Genomic DNA, 24,373 nt, shown 5'->3' on the forward strand with positions numbered 1-24,373 from the left:
ACTAGGGCCAGGCTTTGTGGACTCTGACTCAGAACAGGAATTTTTAGACAGGCTTTTTTTGCAACGTAAAAAAGTTGATGTATATGTCAGCTCTCTAGTTATGCATGTACTAGTTTCAAAAAAGGTTCTTGAGATGGGAATCTGTTCCAGGGGAGGCCTTATTATTTTGTGGAATACCATGTATCCTAAGCTGCTGAGGACTGGCCAGTGGGGGCTTCCCAGGGTAGAACATCTCCAGCCCAATGCCTGTGCATGTATTGATTTATTAGGAGTGAGCTCTTCTCAGAGTATGTTGTGTTACTGGATACCTTCCCTTATTTTTTGTCCCCTGACTTTTAGGGTTGTAGGGGAAAAGGCAAAGATGGGTGCTGACTTCTTTGTCTAAAATTATCTAATGGTGCAATATAAGCTTCCATTCAGGCAAACATTTACTTGGTGGGCTCACACACAAGTTGCCTGGGCACTCTTCTTGCTTCTCTCCTGGAGACAGCAGATGGCTGAAGTGGGAAGCTACTACAGTTAGTCTGACTACTGAGTAAATGTGTACAATCACACTTAGGTGCTGGTGCAGCTTTCTTGTACAGACAATAACTTATTTCTGTCCTACTTGCTTTGCCTTCTTTAAGCTCTGCCAACTGCAGTCAGTTTGTAACTTTTGTTGGAAGGCAGTCTGTAGAAGAAACAGAATTCAAAAGCTTTTAATACACACTTGGAGTCAAACTAGCTTGGGCACATCAAGTTGATAGTAGAAACTTAGTTAAACTGACACAGCTTTGGAGTGGTTGAAACTGCAACATTTCTCTCCAGTATGGAAGCTTGAGATGAATGTAATCAATATGAAAATTTTAAGTCACTTTCTAATGTAGAAGCTTTAGGTCATCTAAAATGTGGAGGAAGACTATTGGTGGCTGAATATTGACTTCTGTGATGTTGGTCCTATCAGTTGCCTTTACTCCACCTCTTTTCCCTGCTTTTACAATGTAAGGTCTAAGTTTTGCTTTCTGCTCTGGCAGATTCCTGTCAGGGCAGCCTTTCTGACCCTCCACACTGCTCACTAGGATCCAGCAAATGAGCAGTAACCAGAGCTGGCTGAACTGGCCAGGAGCAGGCCAGGTCTGTGCTGGTGCACGTTTCCCTTCTCAGTCTGTGGGTGCTGACCTCCATGGCCTCTCCCAGTGCAGCTGTAGATGGCAAATCCATTTGCTTGGAATAGGAGGGAATTGAGCCAGGTGGCTTTTCTCAAAGGGCCTTAGGAAGGGAAGTGTGGCCTGAAAAGAAGAGGTTTTAGGTTAGGTGTTGGAAAGCAGTCCTTGTACTGTCTGTTCTTCAAGATGGCTGAGCATGGAGCAGAAGACAGTTATCCTTCTCCACATGGAACCACTAATTTAATGATGGTCTCAGTGTCCTCTTGTGAGGAGTTCCCTTATTGCTAAGAAAACTAGCTGCACACTCTCCTGAGGCCTTTTCCTGCAGCAGAAGCAAAACAGGGATGTGTATTAACCAGGAGTCTGTTTCTGTAGGTGATGGCTCAAGCACTGCTTTTTTCCTGATGGGATTTTGTAATTTTCATGTACATCAGATTTAGTTAAATTTCTCACATTCTGTTCTGGAGGGTACTTTAATCTCTGGACTACAGGTTATTTTAATTTGAACTAGGACTTATAAAGGGAAAAAAACCATCCTGTTACTCACACTTCAGTTAGAAATCCCTGATCTTCAGCTTATGTCTCGTGCTCCAGCTGATTCCATTACCATTTACCTAAGCAATGGATTCAATAAATGAGTAAATATCCTTGACTGAAACTACTTGTACTTTACTAAGCCTTTAAAGGGCTACAGGTGCTTTTTGGAGTCCCTGCCTCATGGAGCATGCATTTTTGGCTGCAGCTGCTAGAACTGGAATAACTTGCAGTGTCAGAAAACAGTGTTTTGAAATGCTGAGCTTGTTATCTGGGAATAAAACCATTAAGTCTGTAAATTCTGAGTTGGAAGAGAAGAAACAATCTAAGTGGTAAAGGGAATGTCTCTTCTTTAGGTGCCTCACTAACTATGGTGAAAGAAACAACCCCTTTCACCAACTCACTGAAGTTGAATGTTTTCCACGTTGGGCCAGCTTTGAACTTGTCCAGTTACTGTTGTGACCCTTATGGGGAGGGGTCCTGGTAGTGTTTTCACTGTACTCCTGTGTGCTTCATTGTTTTGCTGAAGCAAAAATTACTTTTATGATAATACATAATGTGAATCCCAGGTCAACAAGGCTGAAACTGAAGCTTGTTAAAGGGATCATGCTGTCCTGCAGGACTGTGGTGTGTCTGGCTGAATGGGCAACAATATTGGTCCAAGTTTGGTTGCAGGAAATGGGCTCTTGGGAAAGTATTCTTGATTTCTTCCCTAAAGTCTGATTTCTATTGGTCATTTGGACCTTTGCTTCACCTTTCCTTACATGGCTTTGTTTCTGTACCAAAACTATCACTCACACTTCCCTAATTGTGCCTGGATAGGAAGTGGCAAAGCAGTGTTACACAGATACTTGGTTTTCTCAATAAAATTCCCTGGCACTGACAGTGCAGAGCTCTGTTGGGAGTTGGAGCATCCCGTGTGTGCAGTATGCATATCCTTATCATGCTGGAGTTATGTCATCTTGGAAATAAACCCTGAAACCAGGGAGGGGATAAACATATATGCATGTACCTTCATCTGTTGTCATCTGTGAATTTCACTTAAATCAGGGATATGACTGCATCTTTATTTCTAGCCTGTTACTGAATTGTTGCTGGACCATTCAAACTCAAATAGGACCTTTGCAGCAGTTTAATCTTTTGTTATTATAGCTACTTATTTATAGGTAGCAGGCACAGAGACTGAAAGGGTTACAGCATTTCCTAGCTGTTATTACTCAAACAGAAATATTCTGGCTGCAGTTTGCATGCTAACTGTTAGAGGGGATCTGCAAGCAGTAACTAATCAAATCATCTGCAAGCACATCTCCTTCCAGTGCTCCAAAGGGAAGCTATTGCTGGATCCCAATGCCAGACAGCACCTCTGTCTGCTATGACTTTCATTCAGATAGAGGTTGACCTGAGAGTTAAACCAACACTCCCAGTTCACTGTTCTGAAACATTAAGCAAGTCCAGTTATTTGGCCATGGCTACATTCAGTGATAAGCAGAGGAAGCACAAACCAAGCTCTTCTGATCTGATAAAAGTACAAACAGAAAAAGTCAAGTGTGTTCTGTGGCTACGTGGAGAGTGAGAGCAGAGACAGGTAAATGACAGGTTGGACAGGAGAGCTAAAAATGGAAGGGTGTTGAGGTGTAGGTGTTGGGTTCAGTGCGAGCAAAAAGCTGAGAGAGAAAAAAAAAGTGGTGCTTAATTTACTTGCACAAAAACAGGTTGGAAAAGCAGTTTCTGTATGGAGGAATTGCTATTTACTGGGATGATCAGCTACTAGTGTGGCGAGAGCCCTGGAATAATCTGTCAAACTAATGGCATGTTGAGTCACTCACAGCTTCTCAGCTTGTGGAAAAGAATCCTAGAAAGACTTGAAGCTTGACACAGATCCAGTCACCCACAGGTGAGAAAGTTTAAGCTGTAGAAGCCTAGCTTGCAGCTGATGCCTGGATCAGTAGCTCATACTAGTGCTGGTGAGCACAGTGGCCATGAGGAACTGAAATCTGCTGGAGGAACAGTAACAGAAAGCTGTTGTCTGGGTCCTAAAATCTGTTTTCTTGGATGCTTACTGGATTTGAGATACTTTTTATTTTACTGTACAGTTAAAGCTAAGTTGACAGCTGGTTTAATAGTCACAAATCAGCTTTTTTTTTTTTTTTTTTTTTTTTTTTAAATTTAAATGGCTTGGAAATCTCTTAGTCCACAAGGTTTCTGAGGAAGAGTATTAGGACAGAGGCCTGGCTTTAGACAGGGTGCTGAACCTGATTCTTGAAACACATTAGACTCCTAATTCCCTTTGTTTCTCTCCTTTTTTATCTATGGAAAGGTTTTAGTGTGAGTTGTTAAAGTAATTTCATAGGAGTCCCTGTTCCAGAGACTTTGATATGTTTCTGTCTGGAATGAGTACTTTAATAGCCTACAAACAAACACACACATTGAAATTACTTCTGTGAAGCAACTAATGCAGATTTGTCTTTTTTTTTTTGTTGCAGTGGTCACGGGAGCTACTGATGGGATTGGAAAAGCCTATGCAGAAGAGGTAAGAATTCTCACCACTTGGAAGGCTGTCTTGATTCTTGGCAATATGACAAGCTGCATGTGATATTTCCTCACCTTATTTTAACATAGATATCTGTGGAGAAAGAGGTCCCCTACCTTGCCTTCCTCTGCTAACCAACCAAAATTGTATCTCTTTTTGTTAGTTTCTTGTTCGTTTATTTTATTTGTGAACTATATTTTCAGCTCTTACCTCGTCCTTCAGTTTTTATTTTTAACTTCTTTTGTTTTTCAAAGAATTTTAACTTTCTCAGCCCTTGGTAATTCCTTTTGGTACTTCCAGGCACTGACTAAATGGCATTTACAGCTGCCAGCAGTAACTTCCAATTATTTTCTCTAGTTCATGAAGTCTCTGAAGCTGGGTTTTACCTTTATCTCTTCTACTGTACTTTTGCTCTTGATGGATATGTGGGCTCCAAATATATTTCATATACTGGAATGTATTGCTTAAGAAAGTGCTTGTTAGTATAGGGTAATTTAGCCTATAAGCCCAGAGAACATAATGACAAATAGTGCTGACTACAACAATTTATAGCAAAAATAACTTTAAACTCAGCATTAGTATCAGAGTGAGCCTGTCTGTGCTCATTTTTGTGTTCTCTGAAACACCAGCATGATTTTGTGTGAGATCAGCTGTGAGAGATTCCCCTTTCCTTAGTTTTTTCTTATTTCATTTTTTTTTGTTTTGTGAAGCCCACAGGGAAAATGGCATTCCTCTTCATGGGTAGTCCTTGTCCTTTGGATTTCCTGTCATCCTGATGTGTCTTGCCCTGCTATCTGCAGCTCTAGCCCCCAAATTCATTTCTACTTTGCAGGAAGTAGTACTTCATAGTCCTAGTTTGAGAAAGGGGAGTTGGCTGCAAAAGGGATTAAGCCTGGTGCCAGCAGCACCTGACCCTGACATATTGCTCACAGCTCATAGCTGCCAGGTACCCCAGTTACATGGCACCAAAGCAAATGATGCAACACTTAATTTTAAATGTCTAGAGCAAGTGGAAGGAGGTCACTGTGCCCACAGCAGACCATTATCAGGAGGAAGTCCTCTGGTGTGGGAGACATCCCCTGAACATCATGGGAGATTAGTTTCAGGATCTATATGGCAAGGTACTGGGTGGATAAAATGAGAGCTTGCTTTATGTTCTGAAATGTCTCTAAGAGCTAGGCTGCTTTTGAGCATGGATGTCTGCTGCTGGCTGACTGCTGCCCTCAAACCCTCGTTAGGAAAGCATCACAAGTATGAGATACTGTTGGAAAACCATGTCTATCACAGCTGCCTTGTAGTGGTTGCTGTAAGCAGAGGGCATCCCAGAGACTACTGGTATTCATTCTTGGGCTACAGAATAAAACATACTTTGAGTTGTAGTTATTATTGTTACTTAGGCATTTATTTAGAATAAAACACAAATCCATCCTTTGACAGCTTAAATGGATGAAGAGTACTTTGATAAAGTCAAGTGTGGATGTGGGGTGAAATGTGGAATACCTGAAGAGGTATCTCAGTCTTTAACTCTAGAAGCATCTACAGAAGTCTGCCAGAAGAGGCTTGATTTTCTACTAAAAATTCCCTCCTGGCTACTATAAATTCCGCTGGCATATGGCTGCTTGGGCCCTGATGGCTGTGATTATAGTCATGTAGACAACTTCCTTTTCCTTGGAGTAATTTGTGAGAATTGTAACTGTGTGTTGAGAATTGCCTCTTTGAAAGTTTGATATGGTCTCACTGGAAAGTGATGGAAGAGCATTATGAGTGTGTGGAATCTTGGGTTATACTCTGCTCTGTAGATTATTTTCCTTTTCCAAGCAAAGAACTGTTTCTACATTTTCACTCTTGCAGTATTAAGACCTTTAATCTTTGCCCAGCACTCATATCCTTATCATTGCTAGATCAGCCCTTTGTGAAAGGTTTCATGTTTTGAGGATATGATGAGGAGTCAGTATTCGTTGCCTCTCTATCGTTATCTTTTGTTTGTTTTTGAAAATCATTAGTATAAATTCAACCTTAGCCTTATTTGTGTGCTGGTGATAAACTAGAGGTTGTGATCCCATTGCATACTCTGCAGTACTCTACTATGCACATCTGTTTAGTATAGCATTTTTAGAATCTCTTGCTATGTCTATTCTAACAAGAGCTTTAACCTTGCTTTGGCTGACTGTTGATGTCGTTATTTTCCATCCTGGAGAGGAAGGGTTTATACAGCAGCTGTGTTTTGCTACCAGAGTGGAAAATGTGGTAGTCACTAACATGGCATTTAAGGAAGTCAAACACCTCCATTCATCAGCTCCATTAGACTGGTGACTCTTGCTTGCATCAATCCTTAGGCTACAAGGGTAGCTTCTCAACATATGCTACTCTGGGTGAGTTTTTATGGTAAGTTTTGAGGTCCTGTCATTCTGCCATTTCAGGACCCTAAGGATATTGCCAAAGGGACAAGTGTAATGACAGGTTATCTACAAAGCAGGGATCATTATCTCTCTTTGGATGATTGTTTCCTTTCAACCAACTAGGTCTATACCAGTGAAGGCAGAGCGCTCATCAGGCACCTTAATTGAACTTGCTCTCAAGTGCTGTATCTTTTTCAATTTTGATTACTTCTCTTAGTGATATTTGTTCCTAGTTACAGGGTCTTCTCTTGGCTCCTTTATGTGTTTTCTCCTTAGAACTCCACTTGCAAAAGGGTTTCCAATTTCAGATTGGAAACTACTTCTCCGAGTGCATCCCTTCAGTGTGAACATAGCAGAGGTTCCTCTCACGCTTGCCCTTGTGGTGGAAATTCTCTAAATGTGATGAAGTTCCACTGGCTGGATGTATTGGCATCACTTTACTTCCTTGACTTTTGAGACAAATACAGATGAATACTTTTCCATTAAGCCCAGGTACCTACTGAAGCAGTCTGAGAGCCCAAGGGTCATGACTGCTGAAAGAGAGCAAACTCCTCTGTCTGCAGTCTGGAGCTTTGCATCCATGAGGAAGATCTCTGGTGCTTTTTGCCTCATGGGACAGCAGTTATTTTGGATTCTGAGTAGATTACTGTCAGATTGTCCTAGCAGGTTAGGTATGTAAGGCCTTCATTGCCTTGATCCTGTGGAATGAGAGTGCTTTTCCCTTCTTCCTGGTGCCTTCCAAGCCTACCATGGGCTTCATGTAAAGTTTGTCCCAGTGAGCCAGGTGCTTCTCTGCAGTTGGCTGGATGTGTTCATCCCTTTCAGCCAGTAATCCTTGTAACACCCACGTCATTTCCTCCAGCAGAAGGCTTAAGTTGCCTGTGAGCCTGAACCTGGCAGCTTTTTGCTAGTGATTCCTGTGGTGTCTGGTGTCACCACACCTCACTCTATGCTCATGAGATCTAGTATGAGATTCTACTGCTTAGAGATCACACCTGGAAGTAGAGAGTTCACTGATGAATTCTGCCATACCTCTGTCTGACAGAATCACTGCTGCTTTGCATTCTCCTGCTAGAACAGTGGACAGCTTTAAACCACTTCAGGTTGTGGCTGTACTGTGGTGTAGTGTTTTGAGGTTTTTGGGTCTGTGTGTTTTGTTGGTTAGCTGGGATTTTTTTGTTGTTGTGGTTTTTTAAAAATTCCATCAGAGTCCCATTCTCATCAGCTTCTGAAGGCAGTGAAGGAGCTTTACTGGAGCAGTGACAACATACATAGTTTTTAAGTGTAGGTCTGAAGTGTCAGAGCCACTTTGAACTGTGGACAGATACATTGTTTCTACTTGTAGTAGTCACAAACATAATTTTCATTTCAGAGTAATTCAGATATGTAGCTGTCATCCTGCAGACACTTTTCAGTTGAGTTGTTAGATCTCATTTTAAACTTGCAGTGGCAGGTCTGCTTTGATGACCAGGGTATGCTCTGGCCCCATCTTAATTTCCTCAGATAGCTTCCCTAAAAGAGTTTTAGAAGTAAATTAACCTTAATACCTATGAGTAGTACAAAGTAAGAGTGGAGCCTTACTAAAGGGAGGAAGTATTGAGTTGCAACACAGATGTTCAAGTGACCATGGATATCTCAACTTGGCATGATAAACTTCATTATGGATAATAATATCTTTGCTCTGACTTGCAGAGGTAGTGTAAAAGTTCTGTAAAATATCCACTGTTTGTTTTCTGTTTTATAAATGTGCCTATCCACCTCCATTAGATGACTGAGAAGATAGCATGGTGTGAATGGAATTAAATAAGAAATAACATGGAAGTATTTATCCTGGTTTTCCCCTTTGTATCTCTATTTAAAATTGTATTTTTTTCAGACTTGCTGGTCATATATTGTTGAGATGCTTGATGAATTTTGCAATTGCTTTGATTAGGATACTAACTTGGAAGTGATTTATGACTATTCTAATGTCTCCTGTTTTGTCTTCTTGCAGTTAGCAAGACGTGGAATGAAGGTGGTTCTAATCAGTAGGTCAAAAGAAAAACTGGACCAGGTTTCTACTGAAATAAGTGAGTTAAAACTTCTTCCCTAAACTTCACTGGCATGCTTATAAATAAATGCAATTGCACATGAATTTCATACATGCTAATATATACAGCTCTGATTTTGAAAAGAGTTTGCTCTTGTGCACAGTGCAAATGTTACAGATATAAGTGGTAAAGGCCTTGCAGTTCAATTTTACAGCTCTTCATATTTAACTTCTGAGAACAATAGGGCTTAATTCTGAAATAACTACTTCTAAAACTGTTAGTCTTCCATAAGAATAGCTTACCAGGCCAGACTGAAATACCACCTATTCACATAGTAGTAGTTGTCTAAAATCATAATAAGGCAAGAAACATGCAGTCATTTCTCCATCTGAATATTCTCTCTGTTTGAAGAAAGTTTGATTTAATGGGGTCCGGCCATAAGGGTGGTTTCTTTGCAACTAAAAGTTGTTGAAAGTGTTTTCTTTGTTATTTGCTGTCTTACCAAGTATACAGATTTATTGTGGGTAGCTTGCCCCATCTCCCTCTTTTTTGTTTTGTTTGAATAAACTACTCAAATAATATATTAGAGACCTGTAAGCTCTTTTGAGGTGATGAGTGTTCATAGTCATAAGACTGTATGGAATGAGTTAATGTGTTTAAGAACGTGTATTAGGGATTGTTTCTTCAGTAAGTGTGTAGTAAGTGGCTGTAATGGAAAAATAAGGGAGCAACTTTAGTGTTTCAATCACAAATGGGTATTTCTACAGGATCAGTTAGGAAAAAAACTTCCTCAAGTCTCATGCTGACAAATGATTTCCCAATCAGAGCAAAGTATAATCTAAACCACAAGAATTCCTCTTGTAATCTATATCTCTTTTATTAAGGCTTATTTCATGCGAGGTTATTAGTTTGTGCAGTGTATGTCAAGATAAAGTGAGAAATATAACCACGTGAAAAGGTTTTGATAAGCAGGAGTAGAAGTTGTGTGCTATAAAACAGGTTTCTCAGCATAATGATGTTGGGCAAAGAAAGCTTTAAGGTGATGCTTCTGTGCTACCCTCTCTTGTCTTGTTTAGGCTTTCTAAAATGGTTTACTCTCTTTCCAAGGTCATAAATGTATAATTTTCGCTTAAATTTACTAAAAAATTCTGTGTATTTGTTAGTGGCACTGTTTTACTATAAAGCATAATCCCCTAAGTAAAGAGTCAACACACTGTGCTGTATGAAGTTGTAAAGGATTGCTGAGTGAAAGTAAGGATGACTGAAAAACTCAAGGACTTCAACTTGCTAAACAGTAGCTGTTGTACTGAATCTGTAAATTCAGAACATACAGTTCTGTTGATATCAATGTCACTATTTCTGGCTTTTAGTGTCCAATGTAAGATGACATATCAAACTGTTTTCTAGACAGAAAATTATTCTTTCTTATGTGTATGTTTAAGTTGTAAAGAGCATTCTTTCTTAGAGCAAAGTCGTCATCAAGTTCTATCTTCCCCTGGTTTGGAAGTAAGTGGCATTGTTCATTAGTATCCTTCATTTAAGGCAGTCACGGCAGTGTCTGGACCTACCTGTGACACTCTGGGCAGTGTAGTGACAGTGTAAATGCAGCAGAATAGGTGTCACTGCCTGGGTAACCTGTCTCACTGCTGATGCTTGCTGCCCATACATAAGGAAGCTACAACAAGGGGGTGTTTTTTGGTGGTTCACTGCAGTAGCTGGATGATAGTTTGCTGCATTTGTGTGGGCATGTGCAGTCACGTTTCTAGCAACGTTACATAAACTTGTTTTGCTAAGTCAAGCTATAACTGAAAGAAGTTTCTACAAATAGTCTTGTTCAGGAATCAAACACCTATGCATGAAGTGGCAAGCTTCTTGAGGGTGGTCATAACCCTTTCTGTAACAGTCTGGGTATCTCTTTCTCCCTGGGAATTAAACGTGATGCTGACAAGATAGATAAATCTACTGCTTTGAGCTTCAGCACTTACATGGTAGCTGCTGGGGGAGGCTCTCAGATTAAAAAAATAGGTACATTTCCCTATGTGAAGCAGCCTGTAATACATAATTACTGTTAGGCCTTACCCAAACATTTTTCTGCTTCCTTTCCTAAACCATTGTGAATTGAGATGACTCATGCTGGGTTCTCAGAACGCTTCTTTTGACAACACTGAGCTACTGAAAAGTATACCTTGTTCATCGTGGCATCTACTGAAGGGTTAGGATAGTCTGCATGAACAAGCAAGCCTGAGTTGCACTTTCAGATCCTGCTAAGTTTTAGCTGGACAGAATTGTCTTGTATTCAGTCCCATGTGGTCTCTGCAGTCTGCTTAGATGTTGTCATAGATAAGGTGGGTGACTTTTTTAATGCTAAGTCTGTAATTACCTAAACGGTTCCTTTGCAGGCTTCTAAGGTAACTTTAAACTTCTTTATAGTGGTCCATTGTTCTTCAAATTGGCACAGAGCTTGCTCCTCTTGAGTAATGACTCTTTATCACTTTAAGGAAGAATAGCTGTTTAACTAATTCCAGTTCTTTGAGTTGCGTGATTCTGTGCATGTTTTCAGTTTGCTCCTCCTTTTTGTTAATCAATCTCATGCTTATCCTATTGAATGGATAGATACACTCTGCCATAAATAATGACAGGGGTTTTCAGACTCAGGTGTGTTCGTTCTACTTCAGAAGGCTCATCTGCTCATAGGGTAGACTTCTACTAGGAGTGACATCTATTTACAAAATACAAGTTGTATAACCACCATCATAAGGGAATATGTCTTTCTGCATGTTAAATGCCAGCTGACCTGGAGCTGATTTTTTTTTAATGTGCATATGCATATTAAAGTGGCTGAATTGATGTTATAGGAACACCAGATGTTCTGAATGTGCAGCTCAGTTTGAGCAACAAAAATTAGTGGGTTAATTACAAGTTTTTGAAGACTTTATAAGATTTTTCACTGTGTTTTCAAGCATTCTTTAAAGCTTTTTTTTTTTTCAGAATACTTAGGTGTTGTAGGATTTGCCGTAAAAGAGAAATTCTGCTTTTTGTTCCCTAAGAAATATGGATAATAGGGATAATATAGGACACAATAGGGAGAATATTGGATAATAGAGATACTCTATTAAGAAATAGAGTGTCAGCCACTGACTGAAGAAAAAAAATTTAGAATTTCCTCTTCAGTCATCATGGACAACCTTTATGAGGAATTATGTAAGTTTTATGGAAGTATATTAGATCTTTTAATCAAGTTGTCAGGCACAAGCACAGACTATTAAGGTCACTGTAAAGAAGGCTTCTCTAGTTTAGTTCATGCTGCTTCACTGTTCCACCACTTTTCTGAAGTGTCTGTTGCATTGCATTGTTAAACACTTCCAAACATTCAGGGAGGATCAGGAAGAAAATTTCTCTGTGAATGGAGACAATTGTTTGAGTGCCACATAATGAGTCTATTTCCTGATTTGCTGTATTTAATAATGAGCATGGTCCAAGACATCTCAGGTGCTCTGTGCTAGCAGTTGGTTCTTGAACCATGGATTTGCAGGCAGAAAAGCTTCAGTTACTGCACTGGATAAGTTTGTTCTGAGGGAATTGAGAACTACTTTGCTGTAGAAACTCATTACCCAAGGCCTGCAATATGAAGAATGTAGTGCAGACCAGATAAGCAAGGAAAAACTTCAGTTTGTCTATAGGGAAGTTGCCAAAAGAATTTGGTATTGGTGTCCATTGTTAGCTGGTACCTTCACAGGACACTTCATGGAGTTGAGCTTGAGCTGCAAGAGCCAGGAAAAAACTGCTACTGCTTGCTGGTGTTTCTACTTACAAGTCTGAGTAACTACTTACTTGTAGGTGAGTGCATATAAAAGCAACATGGCAGATTTTGTCATCAGTTATTATATAATGAAAGGAAATTCCTATTTACTGCTTTCAAGTTGGTGGTTTAGTTTTACACACACACAGATGATAAAATTGGCACTAATTAAACTGTTTGAATTTAGAGAAATCAACTGTTTTTCCAATGTATTCTCAAAAATTAACATTTAATTGGAATACCCTATAAGCCTTTCATATTTGGAAACTACACACATACAGCCTTACATGCATTGGGAACTAATGTTCAAAACTTGGATTCTGCTACATGTCTATAAGAAAGTACAAGTTTCTTCTATAAGGAAAGAAAGGTTTTTGGCAATTTTGCAAAAATCTATGTAGCTGTTTCATTCCAGTAGCTTTCCTCAGCCCAATGTGTAGTGTGTCTAAGTTGCTTGATCATGGTAGCTTCATCTTGAGCTACTCTCTAACCCTAAGATTTTGGGTATCGTTAACTGGTAGCTGTCATGCTTATATTCAAGATCTCTTGTGTTCTAATACTCTGGCATGATTTTTGAGTACAAAAATGGGATGTGGTGCCAAACCCAGAAATGTTTCTTCCCCATTTCCTAGGCAAGTGGGTTTTACAGTTTTCTTCTGCTTTCTTGGTGAGCAGGTTGTGGGCAGCATCCTGAAGCAGACGTGATGCTGACCCCTGTGCTTGTGCCCCATCCCTCACCATGACCCACTGCAGCAAATGGGCCATGCTCCCATGACAAACCTGGCCCTGCAGATGCTCACCTGTGCCTCCCTTGGAGCACTTGGCTCCTTCATCTCTGCCCTGTCGCTCAGATTTCCCCTCTGCTGCACCCCAGTACATCCTCCTCACATTTTGGAGTTGGCAAGTGAGAATATTTGTGTGTAATAGAGGAGGTTGAAATGCAGACAAGTTCTGAGAGGAAGGGGATCTTTTGCAGAGAAATGACATTCTTTGCACTGAAATGACAAGATTCACTTGCCTGAGCTTAACTTGAAGACTAAGTGAATCTGGCAGTTATTCTGACCTTTAGTGAACTATTTTAAGGTAAATGAATACGTTTGCAGCCTTCTATCACCTGAGCCAGGTTCAGGTTGACATACTTGAAATCCTCATATATTTCTTGGACTTGACAAAATGGTTTCAAATATTTTAGACTTGTTTTGATGCACTGAAGTCACCTTTCACATAAAGTTGTCGTGTTGTAGTGTGAGGGTCTTTGATAATGAACTCTTGAATTTAATCTCTGAAGAAAGTTTCCCTTGGATGAAGCGAAGGAAGTTCTCTTGGTTTTGCCTTGAGTGAGCCACTTACTAAAGGAGCAGTTGGTGGGCACTGTAGAGAGTGGACAGAGGATTCAAACTGAATTAACGTTCATTAATTTGTTAATGAATTAAGTAGATGACCCTGATGTAAAAAATAGAGCTATTGGAAAAGGAGCTTATTTTTAATTTTGATTTTTTGTCTTCTTTAAGAAGAATTCTGCTTCTGTGCTGGATATTTTTCCCGCTTAATCCTTCTTTTTTTATGGTCTTCTCTTGAATTTTCTCATTGACATTTTGTCTGGATTCATTTAAAGAAATTGAACAGACTACTTAGAGAGCAACACTTGACAGATGCCCTGCAAACTACAGGATGCAGTCCTAGAACTACTTCACCTCTTAGGAGAGTTTTGAGGTAGCAGTCTGGTAGGACCATACACAGGTAAATGTTCTGCAGATGACCAGTGATATCCTTGCAGAAGGACTTCCTTCCCATATCATCTGTCAGCATAGGGAGTAACAGATCACGTGTCACAGGTGGTTTTAAGGATGAAAACCAGGAACTTTATTGGTCAGTGTAGGTGTTCCACAAAGCAGTAGGTGAGCTCGCAAGCTCTAGGAGATGGTGCCTTTTCACACCTAGTAGGACTCAGTGAGTTTCTTCCAGAAAGAAGGTGCTTGCTGTGAACCTCACTGCCAGTGTGTTTCTATGCAGTACTTACTAATAGCTAATAAACCCAGGAAGTCCAGGGAAAGGAATGTATGAAGGTTATTTAAATATGAATGCAGGACTTTGGGTTTCCTTGTCTGAATATAAATGCAGCAGAAGTAGCCTCATGCTCTGTATATTGTGCCTGTAGGATCAGGACTAACTCTGAGACCTAATGGTTTCTTGAGTCTTAAAGCTTTACATGTTAGGTAGTTGGATCAATGGGCAAGTGACTTCCTTGGTACTTTTGAAAGCCAGAGTTGAACAACCAGGAATTGTCTTCCCTGCAAATGTTTGGGGTCACTGCTGCCTCTGCCTGGCAGTAGTTGTGTGTGGGGGATACACTGCATTTTCTGTAATACTCAGGAACATAATGCCTGTCTCTGCTAACAACCCATCTGTAACGTAAGCCTTCAAGGATGCCAAAACAAGAGCCTCTGGGCCTTTGAACACCTTGTGTTAACATGTGAGCTGCAATCTATTGCTTATCACTTTCAGTGTAAAAGACACTGAACATCACATGAAAAGATAAGTATTGGATTGTTTTCACATTGGATTGGGTGAAAATCTGTTTTGAAAATTTAGTTTAAGCCAACTGGTAGAAGCTGTATTACCAAGGGACTTAAAATCAGGCCTTTTAAGTGTCCCTGCAAGGAATAGTCTCTCTCTGGCACAAGAAGGGACTATGTGGTGCAAACAGTGCTGTCTTCCTTCTGCAACTTCATTCTATGAATGTGTATTTTAGTCTTATGTCACTTTTTTAGCAGGTTAAGTTCCATTACATCAAGTCCTTTTTATCTGTCAGAGCTGTAAAAATCCCTGATAGACTTCTCTACTGAGGAAATAGTGATAATCGCTTCTATGGTTTTTAATGAATATGTTGTGGTGAGGAAAAAAATACTAGTTAGTTGCCCTTCACAGAGAAAGGAAACTCAGTTGATTTGTTCTGCACAACAAATTCTTTAAAAAAAATCCTTGAATATGAGAAATAAACAATTTTCAAATGTGTGTAGCTACTGTATAAAAGTGTGCCTACTGTAACTCCGTGCCACACTCCCAGTGCTGAGTGGGTACTCTGTTTTTTTGAGCAGTAGATGGGGGCTAAGTAACAATGGATTTTTCCTTACAAGTAATACTTTGGAGAAAACGGAATACTTGTCCTTTTAAGTGCCTGACTTTGGGATACAGCAAATATTTTACTGTGGATGCTGAATTGGAGCTGTAAAAGATAATGCTGAATTAGCCTAGAAACTTGTTTCCCTTTTAAAATTTGCTTTAATTCAAGTAGAGTGACTGACTTAAATGTCTTGAAATTTAGTTGAGAGTAAGGGCACAACTTCTTTTTGTTAATCCATGGTATGACAGCTTTCAGTCTCTATAAGTGACACTAAGTTCTTCTTACAGTGTATTTTTTCTGGTCTTTCTGGAATTTATTCTGTTGAGCCTAAATCTGAAAAAAAGATGTTGGCTTTTTAAAAATAATTACGGTTCTAATAAGTATATGGCTGAAGAATTTAGACTCCATTTTGCAAAAAGTGATGCAAAATTCATGTTTACATGTATACACATGTCAGGTGTACACATTGTCACAGACAATAATAATGGCATTAAGGGAAAGGAAATGTTACAGGAAGTATGGGAAATAGTCCATATGCCCTTCCTCAAATGATTAAGTGAATGAAAAATACCTCTCTTCATGCTTAGTAACAACAACTACATCAATGAATATTTTTAAAAAATCATGGGGGGTTGAAAATAGTGTTGGGGAAAGAGGAGAGGAAGGGGAGTTTGAGAAGCTGCCTGATGCACAATAACAACCTTCCCACGCTTCACGTTGTGCATCCCCCTGAAATAGCTGGGGATTGTGCCCTAGCCCCTCCTTGTGCAGCTTCAGCCAGAGTGGATATTTCGGGGCTGTGCTGCAGAGAGCTATTCTGGGAATCACCACTCCTGGCAGCACAGCCCAGCACGGCTCAGCACGGCGCAGCGCGGGGGCGGCCGCACGTGCGGGGCCGCGGAGCCCCCCGTGCCTGCACACGGGGCCGGGGGTGCGTGGGGAGCTCCGCTCGCCTGGCTGCCTGCAGGCGCTCCAGCACTGCCAGCACTCGAGGGTGCAGCCCCCCTGGCTGCCAGCCTCTGCAGCTGTTTGTCACAGCCTGCTTGATTTTGTGTTTTTAGTTAGCTTGGTAATTAGAACGAGCTTGATTTAGAAAAGCTTGCGATGCTGAGCACAATATTTGGGTGAATGGCCTTATTGATTGATCCTGCGTTGCTCAGAATGTGTTTCTGAGTTGGTTAGTGTGTTTTAGAAATTGTAATGTATTTTGATGTAATGGAAGTCAGAGGAGAGCAAATGGAGGCAATTATTAATAAAGTGTGTTTTCCCTCTGTTTTGTAGTACTGTACATACACATTAAAAACTTACGCACCCAAATGGCTCAATGGTTTTTGGACTTTGGCTCGGAGAGCTGAAGTCATCTGTGAAAGCTGAGAAGTGATGAACTGACTTTTGTATGTCTGTGTATATTGAAACTTAAAGAACATTGAAACTTAACAGAACATGTAAATTAAGATCTGTCATTGTTTTACCTGCTCCACAGTTGTATGTGATTAGACTTTTTTAAAATATTCTCTCTTTTTAAGGAAGCTATTTCTGTGACATTACATGTGCAGCTATTGCGCTATGTAAGGAATTCCCTGGAAGTCCTGCATGTGTACTTGAATGAAAGGAATTGGAACCTATTCCTAGAGGCTTTGACCAAGTGTTCATATGCATATACTTAAAACAATTTATGGAAACATAGCAAATACTGTTAAATTGTGGGCAGACATCTTAAGTTATGCAGGAACAGCATAGGCTTCCTCTGCAACAGGTGCAACAGAGCTTCCTTGTAGTGATTTCTTCGATTATCAGTATTCAGCTTTAGAGTTTCAGACCCTTCAAAATGTTCAGAAAAAACTAGCTCTTGTTATACCCAGCTGATTTTAACATGCTTCTACGTCTGCTACCACCAGTCTGGAAGTACTTGATACTTCTGGAAAACAAATTCCATCCATCCATGACACTATGAGTTACTTCTGTGAACTCTGAAAGTCCCAAATTGGATACATTCCCAAAATGAATGGCTCTCCCTTAAAACCAACCAAATACTTTGTAGAGCTCTCAGCAGCCACTCTATACTCTTAAGTTCTTCATCTCTGTCCTGCATAGAGTACTAAAAAGCAGGAGGTTTTAATGTTTTGTTTTCATCTCTCAGCTTCTTACCCTATATTGAAAGGTTACAAACTCTGTTTCTGGAGACTGAGTGCTGGATTAGGATGAGTTTTACCACTGCAGTGATACTGGGATGATGGCATCTTTATTTGTGGATGTAGTTGATTTTCCTTACCTAAACAAATTTGTCCTCTCCTGTATGATGAAAAACAGAGAGCTGTTTTTCTACTGCTTAGAATTTCTGACTGTCCTGAAGCTAAAGACTGAGACTTTTTTCTATTTCTGCAAACAGTTGAGTTATACTGTATCACTGTGATGGCAATATTTCTATTGGCTTTGAATGTAAAGTGGTGAGATGCTTCACTTCTAGCAAGAGTTTTTAATGCCCTTTCCCTGATCTTGGAGGAACCATCCCCATTACCTGCTTACAATGTGGGCCTTGTATCTCAAACATCTCTGCAAAGTTGACTGGTTTTGCCTCAAGGTGCAAATTCAAGCTGTTCCAGCAAACTGCTTTGAAACAGGTGATCCAAGAACTAATGTTATTTTATTAGGGATGAAGATCTTGTAATTTTCATGTGTCCCAGCAAGACTTTGTACGACAGACACCCTGACACTGCTTCTCTTTGGCAAATTGAGCTGCTTCTCCTGACTACCAAACTGGTGTGTGTTTGCTGTTGCATCGAAATACACAGGCTGGCTCCTCTTGGGGAACCTTCTTTCAAGCGCAGTTTATCTGTGTCTGAAAACTTCCTTAGCATTTTCTTAGCCAAGAACCAAGATTTCAGGAGGGCTGCTGATTTCAATTATTTGCAAACTTAAAAATACTTTAAAACAAATTTTAAAAAATTGAAAATGGTTGTCTCTTTGCCATTTTACAGTTCTTTGTTATTATTTAGTGTAGCTCACTGTAGTTTCTAGCTTTCTGCTTTATTTTTTTTTTAATTACAGTGTGATTTTTTTTCCCCCCTGATGTTCTAGGCAATGTGGTGTTATTTTGCAAGTGAATCTTTTTAGTAGACAAGGTGTGCCCTACTTCTCCTGATAGTTAAGATTAGCATTTTCCTTGCATAGCAAGACTGGATACGTTTCCTGTAAGTCAGACATATCTGGCCCTTGGAATTAAGTTTTGCTTCACCTACAGATATTGTAACTGACGATCTTAGATGAGAAATCAGGCAGGTGTTGTCCTGTTGGCTGTTCCTCAGGATGGTTGTAAGGTTTTCTTATGCTTATTTGGAATAAGTAACACCTTAGCTAAGGTTTCAAACACTATTTCGAGTCCTCTTCTGAGGATACTGAAAGTAATGTGTCCTTCAAGGGTTTGTGTGTGAAAGTGTTTGTACTTCTGTTGGTGTGAAGAATGTAGTTAAATAGTGTATTTGTTTCCAGACTGTCTCATCCTGTATTGTGCAGAAATGCACAATGGGAATGTGACTCAGTAAGTCAGTAGTTCTTTTACCACTACAAAAATAGCCACTTTTTCAGTTCTCTTATATTCCCCTTTCAGTGTGTATCTTATGTATTGCTTTTGTTTGCATGACCACTGTATTGGACTGCACTGTGCCTCTGCCTCTGGAGTCTGTGTTCTTGGGTTGCTCTCTGGATCTTGGGAAGAATACATCCCAGTATCTTCTGCAAAAGTTCATTTCATCTTTTTGTCTTGTACACTGTTTACACCAGCCTGCTCTCACTATTGGGACTGTTGGTTCATTTAGCCTTTCCACAGCTGTGAAAATTTGTTTATGGTCAACAACTTACTTCTCAAACGATGCTGTGATTGCAGAGGATCAGGTCTGCTTTTCTTGGTTTACCAGGATACTTTTGAGCACGGTTGGTATCTTGCTAAATGATCAGATGTCTTGGCTGAGGTAATACAGACCCTGTAAATTAGCTGGACATGTGAATATTTAGGTTCAAACTTATTTGTAGGGTCAATATTGGTCTCAACTGAATTTTTTAGTAAATGAGATGATTAGGACCCTAGTGTGTCAGAACTGGGAATTGTGAAGGAGATCTGCTGAATTTCCTTTCCCATCCTATGGATAGGTGATGACTGACGGTTGCACAACTACTGACAACCTGGTGCTTGTAATATTTAGTCTCCTGCTAAGGAGTATTTGAAATACCAGTTCCAAAGACAAAACATCAGATCCACTTTTCAAAATATCATCAGGAATGCTGGACATGCTGGCAGGTAATGGCTCTTTCAGGTCCTCTAGCTGTGGCTGCAAATACTGGCTTATACCCTACTTTCACTCCCTGTGGCTCTCAAGTATCTCCTGGTCCTCAAGCTGAAAGCTCCATTAAGGAGTTTCAGATTTTCTCTTGGACAGCAGTAGCCCAGATACCTGATATCCTAGATACCCTGGATAAGGACATAGCCTACTTGCTTCTTTCTCTATTACTCTACATCTCAGTGTCTTTTTGGCAGATAAAATAGCAACGTGCTCTACTCTGTTGCAGCCCATCTGTTTGAGAACATCTTAATCCTTAAGATCAAGGAAATTCCCTTTTCCATTTTTTCATGCAGAGCAGAGCACACCTGCTCTTCTCTGCACCTCGTGCTCTGACTACTAGACCAAGTTTACACGGAAGTGACTTAATGCTATTTGCATTGTCATTTGGTTTTTCAGGTGTATCTCATAGTCTTTTCTCTGATGTAGGGGATTCTCCCATCTATTGCAGGTTCTGCGACAGAGCACAGGGTATGAAAAAGTTACAGGATACCTGGAAGCTGTTGTGAAATGGGAAGGGAGGGTTTGACCAGCTGGTGGTATCTGCAGGGGCAAGACAGTCTTGTGTGCTTGTGTGAGCAACTTCACAAAGACCTTGTCCACTCTGGCTATACTAGTGGGCAGCCTTCTGCTTCTCACATGGTTTTATACCTTGTACTGTGCACTCTGCCCACAAAGGATGCTGCAGCTCTGTATAGGTGTATTGCTTAACTGCCTTAAGTGTAATGGCTCTTTGCTCATTTTCTAAAGGATCAAAGAAGGGCCTCATATAAATAGTAGTGCGAACACTTTTATTTTTCTTTTCTATTTATAGTGTTAGATATAGTAATATGTATGTATTATTTCTGATAGTATTCAGATTTGTCTTTACTTTGTCCTCTCACTATCTCTGCAGTGATTTCAGGAAGCTTTAAAGATGGATTGGTGGCAATCCTAATGAAGAGTGTTTAGTATAAAAAGGACAGTACCAATTGAGCAAGTTTGTGAGAATGGTGTTTGGGTCCTTTAAACAGCTTGCATTTCACAAAGCATGTGAGTGGCAGTGACAACAGCTGCACTCCCACAAAACAGTTAAAAATGGCACGTGTGTAAAGTGTGTGACTTGCGCTTTGCCCATCCAGTCCACTTGCACATATGAGATGAGCCTCTAATGTTGTCCTTAATATTGTGTCCTGTAAAAAACCAAATGTGTGTGCTAAACATTAGAGCAGCTGTGTTCAAAAATAGACTATTTCTATGCCCCCCCTCCAGTGTTGAACTTGATTTTCTTCTGACGCGATCACAAGGCTGCTGCTGCAGTAGGGGCTTAATGCTATTTACGTCGTCATTTGACATAGCAACATCTCTCAGGGGATTTTTAAACAATGCAGCTGTTCAGGAGAGATGAAGAGGTTGAGGATGGGAAAAGGAGCAGAAATAATTTCATCTGCCATTAGGGATATTGGGGGGGGGGGAGGGGAGGCAGCGAGCAAACCAGTGAGTTCAGTAGATTCATGATTCTGCATGAATGGATGGCAGGATCATGGGAGTCACGGCTTTCCCTTGAATGGGAAGGAGCATCATGGGAATCTGGCTGCTTCTAATCTTTTTTGTGAATGATTCTTTTCCTTTAACATGGCACTGGTTTTTATGAATGGCTGGGGGCAAAGTGCTGCAAAATCCTTCTTGAGCTGTATACAGGTCCCTTAAGGAATGCTGGGGTGGGAGTCGGGTGCAGCAGAACAGAGATGCTGCAATGTTAAGCTACTGTTCTGTTCTTTTGAAGTCTGAGAGGACATTGTACTGCTTTTAAGTCAATATAATTTAGCTTGATGAAAGCAGAGTTGCTTTTTATATGAAGTATTTTTACTACGTTCCTTCTTGTTTTTCAAAATGTAGTTGCCTACGTGTATTTTTCCTGTTCTAGTAAGGCTGGAGATGACAGCACATCAGAAGGGCTTTGGAATGATCAGATTTGAAGTTCTGCTCTTCTTGTTCACCCACACATTCTCTTTTTGGTACATGTTCAAAAAACTAAAGATTCAAAATGTTTTATGGGACCAGAAGTAAGAATGAAAAGGGAGGGCAATACAGAATTGTTTTGCTTTGTCTGAAGCAATTAATTTGCCATTTGGCTTAAGTTGAAAAAAAATGTTCTTGTCAAGCTGTACGTGAATGCTGTTGTGTACATGTGCTTCCAGATTTCTCCATTTTTCTGTTCTATGCAAAAGTGTATCATTTACTATCTTGCCACCTTTCTTGTCTCTTACAAATAAAATGTGCAGAATCATTTGAGAATTTATATTGTCATCAGAAGTGGCTTAATGTCATGAACTTCTGTGCAGGTAATGTTAAAATTCAAGGATTCCTCTTGCAGAGGTGAAAATGTTCCTGTGTAATGCTAGCTACTTAAAATGTTTTGTGAAACCTAATAACTGATACAGTCTTAATATCTGAATGGTAAACTATTTCAGACATCTCAAAACTGTTTTATTCTAGGGGAGAAGTACAAAGTGGAAACAAAAGTCATTGTGGCAGACTTTGGAGAGAGAGAAGATATTTACAATGGAATCAAAGCAGGATTGGAAGGCCTGGAGATTGGTGTTTTAGGTTTGTATCTGATCTTTCTAAATCTTTCATTGTGGTGCTTTGTCTTGACGTGTCTACTGACTTCTTCCCATATTGAAGTTTATTGACACTAATTCACAAAAGCTGTTATTTGTCTGACTAGGGCTGTGTTGCTGCATGCTTGAGGTGTTTTCTAGCTTGCTGTTGATACACTACATGAGATGGTGCTTGCATGTGGGCCTACTTTCTAGGAACTTATGATGTTTACTGAATGTGTTCAGTGTGTTATTCTGTGATTGTTAAAGGCCTTTGACTGCAGCTTGTGACTGCAAACACTGATGTGAACACTCGGGGTTGTTGAGCCTGGAGAAGGTCCCTCTCCAGGGAGACCTCCTTGTGCTCATTCAGTACTTAAAGGAGGCTTGTAAGAAAGATGGGGACACTTTTTAGCAGGGCTTGTGTAATAGGCATGTTGCAAGGAGCAATGGCTTTAAGCCAAGGGAGTGTATGGTTCTATTGTATGTATTGTATGGTTCTATGATGTAATCTCATCTTAGGTCCTAAGCAAGCTTCACATACTTATCTTAGGAGTTATTCAGTTAGGAGTACAGCCCTGTGGGAGAGCCATGAACTTTTAATTACAGAGCTCTTGAAATTCAATCATTACAATAGAACATCAAGTAACTGTCTCCTGCTTCCAAAGTCCTGAGCCTTTTCTGTCCATGTTGGTAAGCTGTTTCTGTTGCTGATAGGACAATATGCATGAGTATGGTTTGCTACATCACAGGAGTGTAAGTGGTGTGGGAGTCCCTGAAAAGACAAGGTGATCCCTCCAGTTACTTTGTCAAATGTAGAACTGAGGTGATTTCATGTAGGTGTTTTATCACAAGCTAAGAAGAGTTTTAACATACCAGCAGCTTACCTGAATCCTTTTTGAACAGGGGGGTAAAGGCAATTACTTATTGGTTTTCTGTTTGGTTTTCTTTTTCCCTTGGAAACATATATTTGTGCATATCCTGTATTTCTGTGGTTAGTCAGTATAGGGATGAGAACCTGTGATGGTTAAATACATGAAAAAAATCATGTGACTCAGACATCTACTAGAACCTGTCATCTGATAAAGCACTCCTCACTACAAAACTCGTTTTACTAATCTGAAGTGCAGTAATTGGAGCTTTAACTGTGGGGTGTGTTAGGTGTATTTCAAAACAAATTTGTTATATACATGATAATATACTGTATGAACTTTGTTGCTAGTAGATGAATCTTGTTGTCCAATGTTTGAAAAGAATGCTTAAGAAAATAGTGTATATAAAAATGCAATTAAAAAATAACATTAAAGGATAAACCCCAGAATGCTCCCTACTACTTCTAACAGACTTGAGTACATACAACTCATGGCATCCAGCATTTAATTGCTATAAAAATTCAAAGCCATTGAAGTAACTTCAACTGCCAAGGATGTGTTTTGTGTAAAGAGTAGTCGTGACACAGCTGTGAATGCCTTGTTTCTTGTTTCTGAAGGAAATAAGTTCCAAAGAAACTTTGAAGAGTAAAATTAATGTACATTCTAATCTGTCCTGTCAAAATCCACTCAGGGACTCTAAGGCTTGCAAGCTGCCTGTCACGTAGCAATTGCTGCAGACTAGTAGAGGATTTAAATGTCTCGAAACACCAGCAAACCTTTTACTGTGCTAGGTACATATCCACACTGGAAGGGTTTTTATTATTTCTTAGGCTGTGATTAGGTTATGGTGATCTACAAAATAATGAAAATCTGACTTTTTATAGCCTTGCACAAACTGGGCACTAAAGCAGTGTGTGTGTCAAGTTTTGTGTAAGCTCATTACAGGAAAACAAAGCACATTCCTTAAACAGAGCCTGCTTCTTGCTTTTATTTGCTTGATCACCTAGGCTAAAAACATGGTAAA

At 40.0% G+C, this 24,373-nt stretch overlaps 1 protein-coding gene across 1 annotated transcript in view; it reads left to right on the forward strand.

The window, feature by feature from the left end:
• The window catches only part of HSD17B12 (hydroxysteroid 17-beta dehydrogenase 12), an 82,301-nt gene that overhangs the window by 26,971 nt on the left and 30,957 nt on the right, over window positions 1-24,373 (forward strand). Inside the window, 3 exon segments of the mRNA XM_063158829.1 lie at window positions 4,163-4,209; window positions 8,602-8,677; window positions 22,374-22,484. Coding sequence (XP_063014899.1) covers window positions 4,163-4,209; window positions 8,602-8,677; window positions 22,374-22,484 — 234 coding nt within the window.

Source organism: Melospiza melodia, chromosome 6, assembly GCF_035770615.1.
Source record: "Melospiza melodia melodia isolate bMelMel2 chromosome 6, bMelMel2.pri, whole genome shotgun sequence".
In the NCBI taxonomy this organism is placed as follows: domain Eukaryota; kingdom Metazoa; phylum Chordata; class Aves; order Passeriformes; family Passerellidae; genus Melospiza; species Melospiza melodia.